Below are 22946 nucleotides of genomic sequence, written 5' to 3'. Positions count from 1 at the left end.
AAGACAATCTCATTTCAAACCTCAAAGAGGCCTAGCAAGGGGTATATGTGTGTGTAACTTATATGCCTATGTAGAAATTAACTATTTAACCCACTGGTTACATTCCATCCTGATTTCTACATATCAAATATAAGGAACATGATCCCCATTGCATAATCTAAACCTCCATTGTACTTTCGCTACTTATCCTTACAAACAATGTAACAACATATAATATAACAAGGTTAGTATTATCACTACATATAACAAATAAAAAATCCCACTAAATCAACATTTCCATTCAGGACTCGACCACTCTGGCTGAATTGCAGAACCTGTCAATAAGCATCACTGAACTCTTGTTTCATTTCTAACTCTCAATTTATATATTCCTTTATATCATGTAAATATGCTAATAAAACAGTGAAGAACACATGATTATATCAAAAATATCAGTTACTTATAAGATAATTAATATCAGTAAAGTAAAATAAAGCAAAGTTCAGTCCAATTAAATCTTGAAAAAGTCTTCAGAATATTGGTGAGTGTGGATTGAACCAATATAAGGCACAAGTTCAGTTTGGCAGAATACACATATATGTATGTAATGGCTGTGCTGTCAGATCTTGTAACTCTGTTGTCCTCCTGGACCCTCTCCTGTATAAGAAATAACTCTCTCAGACCATCGTCATCTCAGACACATCTCCAGCAAAGTTCTCTCATCTCCAACGAGATCCAACCAGCAACCTGTTAGCTTAATCAAAGAAACAGTGTGAGATAAACCATAACAACAACACAAAATAAGCATTTACTTATCCTGCTGCAAGTATCTCTTATACCTGTCTCTATTTCTCTTCCTACTAAACATTTCTTCACAACAACCTTATCATAAGTGTTTGTGTCTGTGCACCAGATATCTTACTTAAAAAATTCCACCTTTTACCACCCTCCGGTTGTCCAAATATATATGTACTGTATACAGCCTGCTCTAAACCCCAACATTGTATATATATATATATATATATATATATATATACATTCCTGCTTCCTAAACAAAACATCCATTCATTCAATCATACTGATGTCAGTTTTGTGAATGGTATGAAGCATAGAAAAACCCAATATACCCTAATGTTGTTTCTGTAAAATGGGTGTCTTTGCTTGAATCTTCTCAGTCATCCCATAATATCAAAAAGTCATTCTGTGTCACATCTTCAGGAAAGTCTCTTATCTTGTATCACTCTGCTTGAGACCACGTCACTCCTGAATGATAGTGTTTTGTAGCTGTTCAGTACAACACTCGTCCTCCATCTTCATGGTGGCAAACGATGAATTCAAATTGCCAGACTTGTACAGTCATTTCACAGTATATGAGGCCTTTATCAGTAGCAAGCAAGGTAGGCCACATTTCCAGCTGTTGGCAAATGTAACAGGTTTTTGCAATGTCTCTGACCATGACTTGGATGTAAGGAATCCCTTTGATTTGAGCTTGCTCGAATGCAGCTTTAGCTGTCTTTGCGGTGAATTGCACATCATGTTCTGTGCTCAGTTCTCTTGTGCACACACCATTGAAGCTGTAGGTGTGTGTATCAGCATGTCCCACGTCGATCTTCCAGCTTTGGACAGCAGCAGTCCATATAGACTTTGTGTCAAATGTCCATTTCTCAGTGTGAAGATTTACAGGGTCTTCAGTCTTGTCAGTGACTTGGAAAACAGTTATAGATGCAACAAGTTCGCTAGCCCCTTCTTCTGTCTTTCGGCTGTCAGCTTGTAAAAATAGCTGCTTTGCTTCAACAAAAATCCACAACAATCCTGTGTGGGTGCAGGCGACACCATAGTCCATGAACCAATAATGCTCTCTGTCTTGGAAATCTTCCCACCACTGTGGAGCTGTGATCATAACGAAATCCAATATGGACAGTTCAAACATTGGTTTAAATTTCACTCGGCCAGCAAGTAGTGCTTTAAACTCCCCAATCAGCATGAGAGTTTCTGCCATTGTCGTTAGCAACTGTGTGTCTTTCAGCTGCTTCAAAACCTTTGGCTGGTAAAGCTTTGTAAGGAAATACACTGGGATGCGGATTTCATTACCAATCACAAAATCTGCAACTTTATCACAAAACAAACCCACAGTCAGTGTGTCTGTACTGCATGTATGCCCCTTGTGGTTAGTCAGTGTGTACCCACCAACCCCTCCTTCACAATGAGCAAGTAAACCATGAACATCATTTGCAATGGATGTTTCATCAGAAAACACATCTTGTTCACTTTTTGCATTTTCAAACTCAACAATGACACGTTGATCATGCCATGTAAATTTAATGTTGTCATGGGGGAAGTCTTCAGTCTCCGGTGTATGGTCTATAACTGCAATCCTACCTAATTCCCACCTCTTGGCTTTGGGCAATGCCCATGTCTCATTGGGCAAGGCAAAAGGCATCATCACCATCCCTTCACTGAGCAACACCCCTCTGAATGGCCATGCAGACACATCCTTCTTTTCAATCATTTCAAATTGCATGGCAAACGGGACAGTCCTGGACAATTCAGACATACAATCATTCACCTCAAGAGTATCACTAACCAATGGCATGTTATCAGAAACCTCATTTGCATTCAATTTTGAATCTGATTTCTGGACTTACCACCTTTATTAATGGATTTCAACATTTTGTTTGCATTTTGTGAAATCAGAAATTTTCATCACACAATCACTTCTCTGATCAAACAAATTTACTGTAGTGTGAATACATTGCTTAATTTCTGTTTCAAGTTCTTTCTGCGGAACTTCACACACTTCTCTTTGTATTTCAAGCTCACTAATTTCTACACAATCTGTGTGTAATAAATCAGCACTTATATCTGCGCTAACTGACATCTCATCTCTTGCTTGTGAGGATTCCCTCCTCCTCCCTAAGGAATTTTTTAAAGGCAGACTGGCAGAATACTCAGAAACACGTAAAATTTCATCTGATTCAAAATCAGTTGCTTTTAAAAATCTCACATCACTACATTGTAAAGGCATCCCTAAACATGTTGGATTAATCCGAGATTTTTTAACACATTTCTGAAATTTCACCAACTTTTTCTGTACTCTATCTTTTACAATTTTCATGTTTCAAAAGTTTGTAAAAATGTTTTCTCAATTTTCTTTTTTTTTTTAAAGTAAAAAACACGAAACAACAGACAATGGCCCTCATTCAGAGCCGCTCGTAAGCAGCAGTACGCCCGTAGCGTATCGATGTTGTGAAACCACGCATGCGCCGATGTTACACTGCGCATGTGCGTACGGCTGATTGCGAGCTTTTTTTAAGTCATTCATCAAATAGCGAACAGGAAGTGACATGTAAAATGTGATTGACAGAACAGGCCGTTTTTGGGCGGTGACGGGGGTGGAGATGGGAAAACGCAGGCGTGTCGAGGCATTTTGTGGGCGTCCCTAAATTACCTCATTTGAACGGCAAATGTGATCGGAACGAGTCATACGTCATTGTCTGATCCACTTTCCGTTCAAACTGCTCGCACAGCTTGTGGTCTGGTATACTCTACCACAATGTCGATGGTCTCGTCCTCCTCCCCGTGCCTCTTCGATGTTTCATCGATTTATCAATTTTTGCCTGAAAAGCAATCAACTTTGATTTGAAAACTTGCTTGTAATGTGTTTAGCAAGTAGTTTTTTTTTGTAGCACAAAACCGTACGCAGGTGAAATACTCAGCTGCTAATTTCTGGATTAGACAATCAATTAGCGTACCATTTTTTTTTTGTATTTTAATTTTGGTTTTCTGTTATTGCAACAATATTGTCATCATGTTTGTGTTTTTGCAACATTTTTAATGGTACCGGAAATTTCTCATCCATTTTGTTAGGGAAAAGTGTTCCTTTAAACTCCTAAATGGTTTTTAACCCTTTGGAATCTGAATTAAAATTAATTTTTGTTTTGTTTTGTTTTTTGGGGTCGAGATTCCCTAAAAACCATTTTTAGAATAATGTCATAATACAATGGAGAAGATTTTGATTTGTTTTTATTTTTTACACACATTTTTATATTTTCAAGGCCATTTGCCAGTTTGCAGTAATGGCTAACGTCAAAAAATTTGGCAAAATTAAAAAAAAAACAATAGTGGCATTTGGCCCAAATAAAATAACACACATTAAAAACAATTCACAAGAAAGGAGAGGGAAGTTTTGGCCCTTAAGGAATATGGGGCAAGCACAGAAGGATTGTGGGAAAATTAGCCAGTGCTGTCATCGCTTTTTGCCCCGTTTGGCTGGGGTAGGGTGGGAGCCTGACCGGGTCCGGGATGTCCTTTGGCTGGCCTGTCCAGAGGCAGATGTTGTGGCCTCTGGACTAGGCAGAGGGCTAGGCACATTTGGAGGGATGGCTGTTGTTGTGCCAGAGGTGGAAGATCCTGATGTTCCGGCAGGAAGGGAGGCCGGCTCCACCATGTGCTGGCGAACGAGCAGCTCCAGGGCATTGGCAATTCGGATGTTGGCCCAGGTATTTTCTGGCAGGGCCTGACCAATGGTCACATTGGTCGCAGCATTTTGCTCCATGGCCTCCGCCACCCGTAGCAGACTGGCATCCATCCTCTGCAGAATCTCCTTGTGGTGATCCGATTTAAAAGTGAGATCCGTGAGGAGGGCCACTGCCTGCGAGGGGGATTGCCCTGGACTGGCTTCTGTAGGGTCCCCAGCCGGATCTACTGCTTCCTCCCCTGCAGAGCCAGCAGAAATTCTGCGGCCAAGGCTCCCCTCTGGAGCAGACTCATCCACCTGTATCTCTGTGAGAAAAATGAGAAAAGAGGAACATAACAATCTACATATTGTCACAAACACATTTCTGAGTTGTTAACATAACAACATTTACCTGGGACAACATGAGGAGCCGCAAAGTCTGGCATGTCCGTATCCATGTTGGACACGCCAAACACCTCCTCATACTGTACACACCCCTGTGCCAGCTCTTCCAAGTCATTTAGCTCCAATGACACAGGGGTGGGACCCCCACCTGTCCCCCTTGCATGCCTAGCCCTCTCTGCCAGTTTTTGTTTCAGCCTATATTTATAATCGGTCCATCTGTGGGAGAAAAAATTTGCATTATTCCTGCAGTATTTGGGCCTGTAACCACTTTTATTAAAAATTTAGTTTTTACGTACCGGCGTTTGACATCCCGGGGTAGACGTTCAAACTCACCCACCCTATTGACAGCACTGGCTATCTCCAACCACATTTTCCACTTCTGGCTTGCACCCATATTCTGATCTGCCTGTGGCACACATTTGTACCAAAGCCTCCATCTCCTTTCTTGTGAATTGTGGCTGCCTTTTTTTTTGGTTTCTTTTGTTGGCCTACTCGGCCCAGCAGCCTCTTCCATGGCATCAACACCTTTTTATAAAAACATTTTTTACATTTAGATGTCCAACTTTCTCTAAATTCGGGTTCTAAATAATCCTTTTATCCTAAAGAGACAAGTACTTACCGGGCGCCTCTTGGCCATCGTTTTGCTGGTCTGTAGCCATTTTGAGCAAAACAACTTGAACTACACCAGACCGTTTTAGATTTTCCGTGACGTATTTATACATGCGTCCTTATTTTTGGTACGCATCATTGATTGTGCGCTCCTATGATCCGTCCTTAATTTGAGCTGGAAAATAAAGACTATTTATGGCTATGGGCGACTCGAGTCGAGGTGGCGGGTGTTGATTGTTGGAGGTATCGTGTGTAGTAGTGGATTGTTGGCGGGATTAGTGGTTTGAGGCGGATTGTTGGAGGAGGAGTTGGTGATTGGTTTTTTTTTGTATTTTCCGTTTTTTTTCTTGCGGTTATTTTCTTTGTTGTTTTTTTTTGAGTAAGTATTTTTTACAAGTCCTTTAAAAAATAAGGGATCTACAAACCTAAATTTTTAATTTATTTTTTATTTTTTTACAGTTATTTTGGCTGGGCCCCATTGAAGTTTTTGGACTGTGACTTATTGATCGACTTTTGGTAAGTTTGTATTTTTTCATTATTTTCAGAATTTGATGTGTTGGTCTTCGCATATATTTTGACCATTAATGTCTTATTTATATTTTTATCTATCATGAATTAACACTAAATATAGCGTAAGGTTTCGGCAAATATATTTCCTTGGTTTTTCCATGTAAAAATGCGAACTATTTAGCGCACTGATGTTTCCTTATTCTCCATGTAAAAATGCGAACTTTTTAGCGCACTGTTTTTTTTGGTATAAATTTGGCCATTCTTGTTTGTCCACTCAATGTAGGGTGCATTTTCTAAATAATGTGTGCTCCCCCCTATCTTTTAACGCATTTTTTCTAATTTTTAAGAATCAAATATGGCCCCCAAAAAATCTAACCTGATTTTCAAATTTGGAAATGTAGGTTGGTGCACTCATGACAATACCCCGGCATGTAAGCATCTTTGGATTTTTTGCTAAAGATAAGTATATTTTTGATTTTACATTTTCAACAAACATTAACTACCTGGCTTACCATTTCAGGTTGATGTTGGTCGTATTGTTTTGGCCATGCTTCCGGAACCCGACCAACCTCAACCTCGTCCCAGGCATCGTAGGCGTGCAAGGCCCAAGATATATAGAACACGTGTCACCCTTTTTGGAATGCCCGATGATGAGGTTTTAAGACGATACCGTCTTCCTCCACAAATCATCATAGACACTCTCTCATTAATAGAGAGTGATCTGGAGCGGCAAATTGACAGTCCTACAGCAATACCACCACTTACGCAATTAATGGTGGTGTTACATTTCTGTGCCTCAGGTTCCTTTCAAACCACGGTGGGAATAGTGGCCCGAATCTCCCAATCCTCATTTTCAAGGATCCAGAGTGCAGTGATGGAGGCCCTTTTCAAGCACCTCCATCATTTTATTAACATGCCATTGGATATGGGTTCCCTTAGTGTGGCGAAGGCCAATTTTTACCAAATAGCTGGCTTCCCACACATCATAGGGGTTGTGGATGGTACTCACATACCACTTCAGCCTCCAGCATGGCTGGGGGCCATTTTTAGGAACCGAAAGCACTATCACTCACTGAATGTAATGGTGGTATGTGATGCCTCCCTCCAGATCCTATCCGTGAATGCAAAATTACCCGGGAGTGCACATGACTCATTCGTCATCCGGCAATCAGGGATTTGGCATAAATTAAACAACCTACAAGCTGGTGATGCGTGGCTTCTGGGTAAGTGGAGCCCTTTAGTTGAAACCAATGCAAAGTTTGATACACAGTGATCCTGATTGTTGTTTTTGTTTTTTCACAGGAGACAGTGGCTACCCTTGCACGCCCTGGCTGCTTACTCCTTATTTGGCTCCCACACCAGGGCCACAAAGTGAGTATAATTCCGCACTTACAGCCACCAGGCAGGTGGTGGAGTACTGTATCGGCCTTTTAAAAGGCCGATTCAGATGCCTCCACCTCTCTGGTGGCGAGCTCATGTATTTGCCGGCTATGGTTTCAAAAATTGTGGTCCTGTGTGGGATCTTTCACAACATCACCATAAGGAGTGGTGTCCCAATGCAGCCAGAGGATGCCTTACCTGAGGATGGCCCCCCCGAGGTTGGTCAGAGGTCAGTATGTGGGGGGGCCATACGCGATGATGTGGTGGCCCGTTTTGTCAGGTAATTATTGACAAACATTTACTTAATTGTCCCAATGTCTACATGTACGATTATAATGTGCCTTTTTAATCTTGTTTTTCATTTTTTATTCTTGTCTTCCTTTTCAAACCATGTAAAAACGATGCCTACTACCTGACCCACTAAATTGTCTACATGTGGCCACATTGGAACTAACTTGTGGATAAATTATTTCATCGCCTCATTTGTGGATTCATGTTGGCCTGCTACTTATTTCAACAGTTCTTGAGTGTTGTTTTTTTTTTTTGCGTTTGGTGTAGGTTGTTTTTTGTAGTGTGTTTTCACTCTGTGAATTGCTTGTCACAATTCACTTTCTGTTTGTGTTTGGAGTGTATTAAAGTTTATTTACACATTACAAGCACGTGTAACCTGGCTCAAAAAATGCAACCTTTCATAATGCCGAATCCTGTAATGTGTGAAATTGTTAAATCTTTGAACATGCTTTGTGGCTTAGAAAAAACAACAAAGGTATTAGAGTGAATCAGTAGTTTGTTCAAAATAGGCCTAAGCAGGTTTCAGTTTCTAATTACATTACCCACCACAAGAAAAACCACAAACTGTTGGTTTTTCCACAAACCTATTTGTATGGTGAGGTGTTTAATGTGTCAGCTTACATACTTTCTACCGCTTTGTACAATCTAATTTACCTTACTTTAAAGAACATGACCAAATCGTGGACTTATGGAAGGTTAAACAATGTATTATTTTCAGTCAAGAAATGAGACTCGTTAACATACAACGCTATTTTATTGTAAACAATATACAAAACCAAATTACAAACAAAAAAAAATCAGCTCCAAAAGAGCGCCGCCATGTGGTCCAGGACCACTAGCATGGCAATGACGTGGCCACGCAAGGCGGCCAAGCCCTCCTGCATACCATGCATCCGCCTCTGGTCCTCTGTTGGTTTAAAAAAAAAGGGATCCTTAATGAAATGACACCTTACATTATAAGTTGAAAAAACAAACTAAACAAATAAATCTAGTTGAAAACAAGATCCAGTTTTGATGGTAAAAAACAAGTACTGGCAAATGCTAAGATGGTATCAATACTAAATTATAAATGAACACACAAAAAGGCGACACAAAAAGGACAAAGTACCCTTGTTAGGGTAAATCAAAAAACCCCAAGAATGAGTGTTTTCACATGTGTGATATGTATTAGTGGAAAATAACCCAGACATTGTATATCCAATTCAAAATGTATTTTTACAACAAAAGAAAGGTAAACATACCAGTCATTGGCCTGGATGGTCTTGGAGGCCCTCCATCCTCCTCCTCCTCGGAGGTGGGCCAGTGCTGGTGGGTTGAGGGAGGGGAGAGGGCGGAAATGGTTGACGGGCCGGAAAATCGAGGGGGTGGTGGAGGGGAGGGTGAAGAAAAGAGAGGGGGGGGGGTGGAGGGGAGGGGGAAGAAAAGAGAGGGGGGGTGGAGGGGAGGGGGAATTGGGGGAAGGTTGGGGAGATGGGCTTGGACTGGGCGTCAGCGTCAGGGGCCTGGCGACGAACTCTGCGGCGAATCCGGATTCTGCGTTCGGCCCCTAAATGATTAAGGAAAAAGGTTTGATTTTTTTTGGGAGGGGGGGTGGAACCCAAATTTACAACACAAAAAAAAAAAAAACATTCTTAAAAAGGAAAACATGCACACACAGACATGTCAAAAAATAAAAAACAGGGCTATACTGGAAACAAACATGCACACACAGACGTGTCCAAAAATAAAAAACAGGGCTATACTGGAAACAAACATGCACACACAGACATGTCCAAAAATAAAAAACTGGGCTATACTGGAAACAAACGCACACACAGACATGTCAAAAAATAAAAAACAGGGCTATACTGGAAACAAACATGCACACACAGACATGTCAAAAAATAAAAATCAGAGCTATACTGGAAACAAACATGCACAGACAGACATGTCAAAAAATAAAAAACAAGGCTATACTGGAAATAAACATGCACACGCAGATAGGGCCGCAACAAACAAACAAACAGGGCTATACTGGAAACAAACACGCACACGCAGATAGGGCCGCAACAAACAAACAGGGCTATACTGGAAACAAACATGCACACGCAGATAGGGCCGCAACAAACAAACAGGGCTATACTGGAAACAAGCACACGCATATAGGGCCGAAAACAAATCCTACAATAAAAAAAACACTTACTTGCATCGATCCGCTGCCGAAAACATGCCAGCAAGCGGGGGGTGCGGCACCGCAGATCCGACCACCTGCGCTCTAATTGGGCGATATTACGCGTGAGCCGAAGGAGCGCAGGTGGTGGCGAACCTCCGCATAGGCCGATCGCTTGGCCCGGTTGGTGATGGGGGGAGGCTGGCTGGTGATCCTCCGGTCCATGACCTCGGTGAGGACCAACAGCTCCCGTGTGGTAAATGCGGAGGCTCTCATGATGGCAATGATTTTTTTAAGAACAAACAGTTTTAATAAAGGCCATAGAAAAAATTTGATTGGCTAATGTACTTTGTTAATTAACAGGAACCATTGTATTGGTTATTGTATGAGTCATGTGTCCTACAGGCTCTGTTAGAGTGGGTTTTTCTGGTGTCTGCGCAACCTCCACTCCTCTCTGAGGGTCTCATAGTTACAGAAAATCTTCTCTTCATGAATAGTGACGATTATAATTAATTATAGGAATATGACACAATATTCTCCTCTTTAATCTATTTTCTCTGTCTGATATTGCTACATCTGTGACCTCCTAGATTACTTTATTAATCTTCCATACAGTCTTTTTACTTTTTCCGTCCTTTACCATAAAACACCCAGACAGAGAGTTGCCATTGTTATGTTATGCATAACAACCAAAGCTCCATGTGAGCTAAACATGCAAGCTATTACCAGGCCAATACCACCCAAATATCCCTTGACAAATCTATCAAGTCCCCTGCATATCTTACCCATAATGTATCATTGCATATTAATTAAACCTTGAAATCATACTCAGTTATCTATACACCATATATATGATATAAAAAGTATTTTACTCCATAAATGAGACTTGCAAGATAATAGATGATTTACAAATGAATAATACAAATGATAATATAGTATGCAGTACAGTACATAACCTCAGAAGTGATTTTCTAACTTTAATCCCAGTAATGAATTAACCCTATGCAGTTGCTAAATAAACTTCAATGCAGATTCGATTTAATCTTTCACTAGTATATAACCTTGTTCATGCAAATATATGTATATATGTTTATATGTATGTGTGTATGTAGGAAACTGTATGCATGTGTTATATATATTTTGCTATCCTCTGTGTACGTGTGTATAAGAATGTGTTATAAGAAAGCACATGGCTGGAAGTATGTGAGAAGTGTACATGCGTGTGTGTATTGGTGTTATAAGAAAGCACATGGCTGGAAGTATGTGAGAAGTGTACATGCGTGTGTGTGTGTGTGTGTGTAGGGGTGATACTATAATTAAGGGTAAATTGTTGCCACTGCACATCCGGCGAGACTACTAGTCTATAGATAAATTGTGGAGGGCAATCTATCAGAGAAAACAATTATGTGTGTATGGATGTGATTATGTGAAAATACATGTGTGTGAGTACAGAGAGAGAGTGTGCTATGTGTTAGAGCCTCATGGCATGGTAGCCATGAGGTCATCCTTGTGTCTTTGTGTTGCTATGTATGTGGAGTGAAACCTCATGGCAAGGCCTGATAGCCTGTGAGCTGTAGCTGAGACAAAGAGAGAGAGAGAGAGAGCATTTAAGATTCATTGTACATAGGCAGGAAAGGAAAGTTTAGGCAATAGAGTTATTATAGAAGACAAGTTATTATAGAGGACAGAGTACCTTGTACAGTCAGAGGTCCAGTGAGCCAGGTGTGTGTCTGTGTCTTGGATGGGAATGGCAGAGAGAGAGACTATTGTTTTTGGCTGCTACCATTTATATACCTCCTCCCATCATGCATTGCACCAGCTAAAACCCCCACACATCCACATTGTCTGTAACAAGAGACTCTGCTAGGTGGTATATCCTATTTTAGCTCCTATTACAACCATGTCTGTTCCTTTGTTTAAGCTTTGAGCTATTTAAAATCTAAGTCTTCTGGCCCTTGCATGATGGCACTGAGATAAGTTAATATTGGAGCTCTTTCACAGTCCCCCTGTTGTCGGAAATCCGACACTACAAATTGGGAATATACTTCACATTACTTCCCCCTACCTTCCCATTCACTTCTGTAGTTGTACATATTAAACAAAAACAACCATTTAGGAGTCAACATCATTACAATAAACAGATACAATCTTTCAATCAACATATTCTTAAAAATGTGTGTGTGTGTGTGTGTGTGTGTGTGTGTGTGTGTGTGTGTGTGTATATATATATATATATATATATATATATCTCAAAGTCCTTCTAGTCAAAATTTCAAACAATTCTTTAAAATTTCAAAAGTTATGGGGAGATAAAAAAACCTCTGTATTCCTTGTTGTTCACAGCAGGAAAAACCCCCCTGAAGAGAAAAAAAAGTTATAAAAAAAATAGTCCAGGAAATTATGTTGGTATCTTGGTGGTCCACTACCCCCCCTCACCCTTAATAGTTCCTCATTTGTCGACTTTTAGTCTTTAAAAGATCTTCCTTGTATAGTTTTACTGTGTCTTGTAGTTGTGCATTCAGTCTTTTTATCTTCCGGTAGACAATTATTAACCCAATGTACATAATCAATACTAAAAAGATGAGAACTATTATGGGATGTATAAGAAGGTTGAAGAATGATGTTGCCTTTGGACTGTATCCAAAGATACTTTCCCACCAAGATACTTTAGAGTCTTCTTCTAATGCATGTATAATATTTGTTATTTTGGTGGCATCATGGTCCAGTTTGATAGTCGCTTGGTTCTCATTCTTCTTTAGTTCCTTCAGGATGTCATCCTCTTTCCCGAAGTCGAGAAGCCAGTTCTTGAGTTCTGTACCAAAACCGAGTGGAATCTTTTGAAGCCTCACAGGGGTGTCTGGGCGAATGTCTAGTCGCTTCTCTGGGGTCACTGGCGTTCTTCCTCTCTCATCTGCTACATCGATACCTAGAATGGGATTAAGGGTACAATACACTCCTCGGAGGAGAGTTCCTCTTTGCGTGCAGTTAGTAGCATATACAGTATATGAGTCATTTTGCAGTTGATACCAGCACCAGTATCCTTGTCCCAGGTATTTTAAGTTAGATGATGGTTTTGGACTAGCATCCATTAAGCATGATCCTTTAGAGTCCCAGCACTGACGTCTGAGAACCCTTTCATGATCTCCTTGACATAATATGGCATCCTCTCGTCTCCAACAACCATCTGTATCAAATAGATATGGATTCAATCCTTCATATGTTAAAATGTCAGATTGTAGACGTGGATGGAGAATTGTCTCTCCAGACATGAGAATGCCCAAGTTCACTGCAGTGTACCCTTGCTTTTCCTTACCTGAAACAGGAGCTAGGGAAGAGGCAATACATGTCAGGTTCTGACAACCATGCCACTGAGTGAGCCACCAATTTGTGTGATTCAATGCAAATGAAGGGACAAATGGTTTTATCCGCTGTCTAAGGTTGAATGGATAGTGACCATTATGGAGGGAAGATATTATGTGTTTCAGATTATCTGAGAGTTCACTCTGAACCTGTGTACATGCCAGAGCTAAGTGTGTTCCATCTTGTTCTGCAATTAAACCCACTACCAAACCCCTAAACTTTTCTCGAAGGGCTAAAGATAGAGAAGTTGTGGCATTTATGTGAGAATGCTGTAAGTTTTGAAGGATGTGATCTACATCTAATTGGGTCTTTATTCCTTCTTCTGTATGTTGTGCCAGACTCCCAAGTTTACTCCTCAGAACTTCTAAGTCCATGGTATTTAGAGTCCCTAATCCTAATGCCCCTCCTCCCAAGAATGTGGCAATGATATCTCTTTTATTCCTACTTTTCCTAAGTTTCAAGCCATCTCTTCTTGCTTCTTGTCCAGATTCTACCCAACCCTTTAGCATGTCTATTTGGTTTCTCACAAACCTTTCACATCTATGGTCCCAGTGATCTACTCTGAAATCCTCTACTGAAATCCTCCAGGTATACAATACAAACTTAACATCCGTTATTATTTTCCATGGAGAAGAGAGTTGGGGAGCAATTACATCTGCTAATTTATGGGCAGGGATTCTACAGGCATCTAAGTGTGGTTTCACTGGTTGTAGATTTTCTGTCTCATAAGGGATTCTGACTATAGTCACACATATCTGTCCTCTCCCTTCAAACAGGTACCACTGGTCACTATCCCCTGGTTGTAAGGAAAGAAATTTTATAGGTTTTATTTTGGAGAGGTAAACCCACTGTGAAAACGTCCAACACCCTTCATCTACTGCTTCACAGAATGGCCATTTGAAAGGTCCATCTATTTTGATATCAAAATTGATATCTCTACCACTGGGGTCCTTCCAATCAAAGGACACATATCTATTCCTGTACTCCTCAGTCATAGGGGTACCATCCATCCATACATCAATTATGGGGGTGTCTATACCATTGCAAACTATATCCCATCTCCATGGATTCACGTCAGACATTACCATTTGTTTGTCTAGTTCCCAATGAGCATAGGTGATAAAATAGTACCCAGTAACTTCTGTTGTACACCTATCTCTCATTATGGATATCATAAAAGATCGTATGGATGGTGATCCCTCTATCTGAGTGTATTTAGGGCTTTTGGCATCAGTTCTGATTTTCAAAATGACTGCTCTGTACAGACCTTCCATGTCTACTGATCCAACATGATCGTTCCATATTACTTGGCCTGTGCTGCTGCAGTTTTATTTCAGCATCATGACACTGGTTTGTAAGTAATCTTTGGGGATGTGTCCTTGGGCGTATTTGGATTCCCTTGTAATTAACAGTCTGGAATCTCTTAACATACAATATGCTTTCATAGTACCTATAATGGGTATGGGTCTATCGAAATATGTTCTAACACGTAACTTTTCCTGAACATAAGATCCTATAAAGGTGGCTTTAAGAATATACCAGCCATCATATTCTCCCCCTGTGGTGTCTTCAGGGTACAAGACACCATCTCTAGTACACACAACTTCAGTGACATTACTAATTATTTTCCTATATGGATGTAAATGTGGGTCCTTTGAAACGCATCGGATGGATTTAACGGGCACTGAATCAGTGTCTCTAAAGTGGGTGTATTCTTTCAAGCATAATGTATGTAATTCATATTGAATAGCAGACACATTTTCTACTGGTGTATAGTGTTGAACTTTACCATCAGCAAAACCCTCTCTCCAAAATCCATACAAATACCATTGGCCTGATACAAAGGTGTAATTATGGTAGGGCGTCTGGATTTTACCTTCCTTACATTCTACTGTTAATAGACCTGACTGATTAATAGGTTCAGATGTCATATCATTTACTTGCGATGTTATATTTGACTCCCCCTTTTTGCTCTTGTTATTAGGAGGGGTAACGAATCCTACCAGTACCACACCTACCAGTAGTACCAGTATCCGTAAGTTTAGTTTTTTTAGAGGGCATTTTACCCTGCACCTCTTGGTTCCTAAAGCTGAATGAGATTTGTAATTGTGTCCTTTGGGAACTGGGGAAACAGCTTCTCTTTCTGGTTCCATGATCTGCTAAGAAAGAAGGCATGAGTATAGCTCTTTTTAAGGCAGTTTAGGTACAACCCTATGTGGAATTTCAAAAAGACCAGTCTCCTGTTTTATGTTTCCTCTTACCCTACCTATTGATTGAGTACCCTGGCACCTTATTGGGCTGGAGAGGTCCTGGTGGTCTTTGCCTGGTCTATATGGACCCAGAGAACCTTGCGTCTCCTTTGAGAGTCTCTCTTTGGGTGATACCATGTTGAAGGTCCAAAGGCCAGTAACTACATTGTTTCAAGGACTTGATATGGTCCCTCCCAGTTTGCATCCCAAGGGCCTGCTTTACGGAAAACTTTAACCATTACTAACTCACCTACAGAGGGCATGGGTGTCTCCCCCTGTAGATAGGGTTTATGCAGCCGCATAGCTGCATAAGGCAACAGTCCCTTGATATTATCTTGTACCTGTTGCAGGAACACATCTCTCGCGATAGCATCTTTCATTGGGTTTGACAATTGTGGCTCATTAGGGAAACAAAGTGGCATTTTGCGACCTGTCATGAGCTCAAACGGAGTGATCCCTGTGGTGGATGCTTCCGTAGCCCTAATATCCATGAGTATTGCGGGTAAGGCTGTTACCCAAGAGGAGCCCTTCTGCAACAGTGACTTAGCTAACCGGACCTTGATGGTCCGATTCATACGTTCCACGACCCCGGCTGATTGGGGATGATAAGGAACATGGAAGCGCTGCCTTATGTCCAGAAGTTCACAAAGGGCTTTCATGACCTTGCCAGTGAAATGGGTCCCTCGATCAGATTCTATGATCCTAGGGATACCCAAGCGTGACAAAATCTGTTCCCATAGAACCCGTGCTGTAGTGGACGCTGAGTCATTCGCTGTAGGAATGGCTTCTACCCACTTTGAGAACACGTCTACTACTACCAAGGCATAGCGACAATTTCGGCTGCCAGCTGGTAGTGGTCCTATGAAATCTATTTGTAAGGATGACCAGGGCCCCTCTGCAGGAGGCACACGCTGTAACACTGGCTTAAGTGCTGGTGCCCGAGGGTTGATTTGGGCACACACCAAACACTGTTGGGTGACATTTTCTACTGTTTTGAACATTCCTGACCAGTATAATTTGCTCTTTAAAAGGGAGAAAAGTTTATCCCGGCCAGGGTGTCCAAGGAGCTGATGATTAAGCCTTGTCAGTTCCACTTGAAGATGTGAGGGTACTGCAGGGGGAGGTTCTAATCCTTCTCCTGGTGTACCCTGTCTTATAGACCAGGGATCTTGTGGTGAAATTCTGTGATTCATAAGAACAGCATATTTTGCCTGTTCCTCTTCAAATGACACCAGTCCTTCTTCAAGGACTTTCCTACGTGCTGCCACCTGGATTGAGGGCAAAGTTTCAGCATCTGGATCCTGAAAGATCCCAGATACTGCTGCCATTTTTGCCGCTACATCCGCTGCATTGTTACCCATGATTAGGGGATCACTCCCTTTTTGGTGTGCAGACACTTTGATGATTGCTGCATCATCGGGATGGGTCTTACCCCATTCCCAAAGTTCCTTTAAAACTGAAACGTGTGCCAGAGGTTTATTCTGGCTGTCCACGAATACACGTTTTTGCCAAGTCTCAAGATGTAATGTGAGAGACCGCACTACATATGAGCTGTCACTATATATAGTGCGTCTCCCTGGGGGGTGGATGAAGAGTGCTTCCTTCACTGCCTCCAATTCAGCACGTTGGGCTGACAGGTGACCTGGGAGTCTAACCAGACTCTGAGTTCCTGTGGTCTCATCCAAGACCGCATATCCTGTCACATATGACCCATCAAGATGAAAACGTGACCCATCAACAAAGATGAGTCTGTCATCAGGGTGCACTACCTGTCTAAAGAATGGTGTGGTAAAGGAATGTGTTACCTGACCACAATCATGTTCAGTTCCCGTTGTGTTTAACAACTGGGAAAGGACATACTTAGCCTTATGACAGATTTTGATATTCCTTCCACTGAGGTCCATTATCCACCTCCCAAACCTCTGTTGAGAGACTCCAGGTAGTGTGTCCCAAAGTAGGAGGGTTAATGGAGAGTGTGGTGTTTGCACATTGAGCTGCCTGAACCCTACAATATGCTCAGTCACTTTGACAGCATAATGAATGGCTGCAAGTTGCTTTGCACACTCATCAAAACCTTTTTCAACTGGTGAAAGGAGTCTTGAGAAATATCCAAGAGGTCTTATCATTGTTCCCACCTCTTGAAGGAGGACCGCTGATATAGACTCTGAACCAGCATGTGCTTGGATGGCCAAATCGCCATCTGGATGTGGGGTAGCTAATACTGGGGCGGAGGACAAACTTCTTTTAAGTGTGGTGAAAGCTTGCTCCTGTGTTTCCGCCCATCCCTGCAATGATGGTTTTTCACCTCTGAGTAATTCATAGAGGGGCTTTGCTTTGGTAGCAAAGTCCTCTATGAATTCCCTCATGAAGTTTGCAACACCCAGGAACTTATGTAAGTCCTGCAGAGTGCCTGGCTTGGGTAGTTTTATCATTGCTTCCACGCGGGCAGCCATGATACCCTTTGTTCCGTGGGCAATCTTAACACCTAGGAATGTTACCTCTGACCTAGCCAGGTTTGCCTTGTGAGGACTCAGCTTCAGTCCTGCACGTGACAGGAGGCCTAACAATTCCTGTAAGAGGGTTAAGTGTTCCTCCATGGTCTCTGTATGAAGGAGTAGGTCATCGACATACTGTAACAGGCATTCTGGGCATGAGAAAACACTCAGTACTGTTGCTAATGCCTGATGAAAATAAGTCGGACTACTATGTAACCCTTGGGGTAGTACACAGAACATGTATTGCGTATCACGTACAGTGAACGCAAATTTGTACCTGCAACTTTCAGTCAAAGCTATGGAGAAAAAACCATTAGCCACATCAATGCTTGAGAACACTTGGCTTTTGCCATTTATCCTCGCCATTATGTCTGGTGTTTCTGCAACTACCTGTGCTGATATGGGGGTGTATTTGTTCAGAACCCGGAGATCAATTGTGAGTCTCCACGTGTTCGTATCCTTCTTCTTTACAGGCCATAAAGGATTATTGCACTTTGAATTTCCCTTTATGACCACTCCCCTATCTTCTAAATCTGCTACAGATTCTACAACAGATTCCATAGCTTCAGGGGGGAAGCGATATTGCCGCTGTGGCGGTGGATCTGGCCCTTGAATGTCTACCTGGACATCAACCATTCTTCCACAATCATTTTTATCTTGTGCTCATAATTCTGGATACTTGTACACAATAGGTTCAAGGTCTTTGTTGTGAGAAACCTCTGGCCATTTATGGACAAGCATGTTGTTTTTGACATTTATGTGTATGGGTGAGCTCAGAAAATGCCGTTGTATGACACAAACCTTTGATTTTCTGGGACCCCTCCATACCATACCATTTGCCAGATCCAGAATCCAGCCATTTTGTGTCATTACATCAGTTCCAATGATGTTATCGGATCCTGTGTAATACCACATTGGGATGTTTAATGAGAAATCACTGCTGATTTCTACATGGACCTCATTAATTATATGAGCTCTCACCCCCCCTTGTTCGTGATCAAATCCGATCACGATACACTGAGGGCTATCTGGGTCTATATCATGATCCACATTGGTAATTGAAATTTCAGCTCCAGTGTCGAGCATGATTTTTAACCAAATGTTTTTTATTTTTGCCATGATATGGGGTCTCCCTGAAGGATCCAATATGAGGTTACATATTGGTGACAGATCCTTTGGGATCCCTGACCTTCAATCCATCTGCATCAGAATTCCTGTAGGAATGTCTGTTGTACAGACTGCTACTTCTTTTTGTTGTGGGGTCTTTACCTGTGGAGCAGAATTCTTTTCTGCTTGCACATTTAAAATTGCCACACTTTTCTGTAAGTGTGGGATGGGCAAATGTTTTGTCCGTACGGAATTACTATATCGCTTTTTGAAGCCATTAGTATTACCTGATTGGACAGGGAATTGTTTAGGACAATCTCTTCTTATGTGTCCCTTCTGTCTACACCTGTAGCAAATCAGTTCCTTAGTCTCCGCTGGTGGAGCCAAAGACTGAAATACTGTTTGACCATGTTCACGATATGCATGGTGGCGTTCTTTCCTTATGCCTCCATGCATATCATGTTCCCTAACTTGGACAGATTTCTTAGAACTCAATAGTTCTTTTCTGAAGTCCTCAATTATTCTGGCTGCACCTGCAATTGTGGTTTCCCTTTCCGCCATTGTGCGCAGATTGACATTTGTGTATGTGAATTTTTCCACAAATGCGCGAATCATGCCTGGTGGAGTATGGGATCTATGGTCATTGGTTATAGTCCTATACATGGCTTCAAACCTACCACATAGAGCTAATGGCTCATGCTGTATGGTGGGTTTAAAGTTAGCAAGGATGTTGGGAGTTACTTCCTTATGACCTGTTGTTAAAATCATAAGTGCAGAAAGTCTTTCCTCTCTATCATGGTAACAGCCATTTTTGGGGGCAGAGTCCCCAGTGATGTTATACCTTTGACTGAGATGAATGGGTAACCACAATTTGAACAAATCCATGCGATCTTCTGGGGCTACACTAAGTTGTGTGCAATGTCCCTCAAAAATATCGCATGAAGTGAAGGGATCTAAATTACCATCATATTGTGGAAATTCTCTTTTGAGATCTAACAGGATTTTTGTTCTCTTTATATCATTTCCTTGAGGAGGTTGATTAAAAGAAAACAAATCCTTTTTCCTATTGTGGGCTTGTACAGAGCTAGAAGTGGCATCTAATACTTCCCATCCACTTCTATTCTCTTGTACCCCTGAACCAATAGTATTTTCCCCCGTTGTTAATGGGAATTCCAGTGTACGTACCACTGGTAATGCAGGATAAATCATAGGGGTACTTAAACCCTGCTGATCATCCCTGATATCAAGTAGTGTTGCATGAGGTGCCATATCAGATGAATTTGATTGGTTCCTTGTTGCACCACTACTTTCCCTGTTATATACACAAACCTGTTTTGTGGGTATTGATCCGGTGAGATCAATCCGTGGATTATTTGTAGACAAATTTTTGATTGCATTAGAAAGATCAGTTATTAAACCCTGCATATTCATCATCATTTGGGCTCTACTATCCAGATCTTGTTACATCTGTGCCATATGGGCCTCAGTAGTAGCCATTTTCTCATCTGCAGTATTAAGTTCAGTGCATAACTGCGCAATTTCAATTTCTCTTTCTGTGCATTCTTTACAATTGTCTTTCTGATCTAGCATTTTTTCTTTTTTAGTCAACATGCTTCTAGCTAACATTTCTGCATGCTCTGGTGTCCAAATTCTGTCTTCATAAACTTCTACTAGTTTAGCTAACATTTTTAATCTTTTAGATTTGTTATTAACATTCCATCTATCATTACAAAGTTTATCCTGACTATAAACCTGATCTAACAATTGTGACCACAGATTCTCAGCTGATGTGTAGCTAGTTGGTAAAACTGGATTAAACATGCTGTCTTTTGCTAGTTTCTTAATGGTAAGAAATCCATATCTACCTGAGTTATGACCGGTGTATTACTATTTCTGTCTGTATAAATGGAAATGAAGTCCTCAATCCTGGTTCAGATTGGAGAATTTATCTTACAGACCTGAGATCATCCAGCGAAAGTTGCAAACTTACGCCTTACTAGAGATTCCCAGTGCGCGCTGTCTGCTCAAAATTCTTACAGCGTCGTTTACGCCGTACCCGCTAGACAACTTTCGAAGACGTGCTTCTGTAGGAAATACAGGTTAGAAATGTTTTTCTTTACAGGGTCAGTAGGAGGCTGCCCTGAAAAAAAAAAATAACCAGAATAAAGTGTTCTACATGGGTTGGTCACAAGTAGATATTCAGTTAAGGAGAGAAGAGAAAAAAAATTTGAAAATGTGTTATAACATTCCTTATAAAATATCTCAAGTTTGTAATCAGTCAAACCTAGTGCTAACTAACTCTCAGTTCCCTAGTCCAGCTAGAGAAAGAAATGTTACAGCATTAACCATAGGCAGAATACTATTACGTTTTCCCTTAAGAATATTTCACTAAGATATTAAAGATATTTTTGTGTAACCATTATAGCAAATATAAAAAAATTCTCTGTTTCTAATTGTGATTCTCCGTGGCCTTTGGAGATCACAATTCTAAACAGGCTTGTTCGGGCGCCATATGTTAGAGTGGGTTTTTCTGGTGTCTGCGCAACCTCCACTCCTCTCTGAGGGTCTCATAGTTACAGTAAATCTTCTCTTCATGAATAGTGACGATTATAATTAATTATAGGAATATGACACAATATTCTCCTCTTTAATCTATTTTCTCTGTCTGATATTGCTACATCTGTGACCTCCTAGATTACTTTATTAATCTTCCATACAGTCTTTTTACTTTTTCCGTCCTTTACCATAAAACACCCAGACAGAGAGTTGCCATTGTTATGTTATGCATAACAACCAAAGCTCCATGTGAGCTAAACATGCAAGCTATTACCAGGCCAATACCACCCAAATATCCCTTGACAAATCTATCAAGTCCCCTGCATATCTTACCCATAATGTATCATTGCATATTAATTAAACCTTGAAATCATACTCAGTTATCTATACACCATATATATGATATAAAAAGTATTTTACTCCATAAATGAGAATTGCAAGATAATAGATGATTTACAAATGAATAATACAAATGATAATATAGCATGCAGTACAGTACATAACCTCAGAAGTGATTTTCTAACTTTAATCCCAGTAATGAATTAACCCTATGCAGTTGCTAAATAAACTTCAATGCAGATTCGATTTAATCTTTCACTAGTATATAACCTTGTTCATGCAAATATATGTATATATGTTTATATGTATGTGTGTATGTAGGAAACTGTATGCATGTGTTATATATATTTTGCTATCCTCTGTGTACGTGTGTATAAGAATGTGTTATAAGAAAGCACATGGCTGGAAGTATGTGAGAAGTGTACATGCGTGTGTGTGTGTAGGGGTGATACTATAATTAAGGGTAAATTGTTGCCCCTGCACATCCGGCGAGACTACTAGTCTATAGATAAATTGTGGAGGGCAATCTATCAGAGAAAACAATTATGTGTGTATGGATGTGATTATGTGAAAATACATGTGTGTGAGTATAGAGAGAGAGTGTGCTATGTGTTAGAGCCTCATGGCATGGTAGCCATGAGGTCATCCTTGTGTCTTTGTGTTGCTATGTATGTGGAGTGAAACCTCATGGCAAGGCCTGATAGCCTGTGAGCTGTAGCTGAGACAAAGAGAGAGAGAGAGCATTTAAGATTCATTGTACATAGGCAGGAAAGGAAAATTTAGGCAATAGAGTTATTATAGAAGACAAGTTATTATAGAGGACAGAGTACCTTGTACAGTCAGAGGTCCAGTGAGCCAGGTGTGTGTCTGTGTCTTGGATGGGAATGGCAGAGAGAGAGACTGTTGTTTTTGGCTGCTACCATTTATATACCTCCTCCCATCATGCATTGCACCAGCTAAAACCCCCACACATCCACATTGTCTGTAACAAGAGACTCTGCTAGGTGGTATATCCTGTTTTAGCTCCTATTACAACCATGTCTGTTCCTTTGTTTAAGCTT

General features: G+C 40.9%; 1 protein-coding gene across 2 annotated transcripts; it reads right to left on the bottom strand.

Annotated features, from left to right (window-relative positions):
- Window positions 1-9841: 9841 nt before the first annotated feature.
- LOC148501015 (uncharacterized) lies at window positions 9842-22770 on the bottom strand. Of its 2 annotated transcripts, XM_088451027.1 has the most exons (3): window positions 22716-22770; window positions 20981-21130; window positions 9842-15295 (listed from the first exon to the last, which is right to left on the bottom strand). In XM_088451027.1, exon 3 carries the CDS (start codon window positions 14411-14413, stop codon window positions 12218-12220), a length of 2196 nt encoding a protein of 731 aa, XP_088307153.1. In that variant the 5' UTR covers window positions 14414-15295; window positions 20981-21130; window positions 22716-22770; the 3' UTR covers window positions 9842-12217. The 2 variants fall into 2 exon arrangements, with proteins under 2 accessions (XP_088307153.1, XP_088307154.1); XM_088451028.1 differs by lacking the exons at window positions 20981-21130; window positions 22716-22770 and adding an exon at window positions 20856-20908.
- Between the last annotated feature and the right edge of the window lie 176 nt (window positions 22771-22946).

Source organism: Taudactylus pleione, unplaced genomic scaffold (genome assembly GCF_031769625.1).
Source record: "Taudactylus pleione unplaced genomic scaffold, aTauple2 ptg000536l, whole genome shotgun sequence".
Lineage (NCBI taxonomy): Eukaryota > Metazoa > Chordata > Amphibia > Anura > Myobatrachidae > Taudactylus > Taudactylus pleione.
The sequence above is the reverse complement of the archived record's forward strand: the minus strand, read 5'-3'. Positions and strand labels throughout refer to the sequence as shown.

Bases quoted from the DNA above. Each gene is read 5' to 3' on its own strand.
- LOC148501015 (XM_088451027.1), bottom strand. From the start codon at position 14,413: ATGGAAGGTCTGTACAGAGCAGTCATTTTGAAAATCAGAACTGATGCC.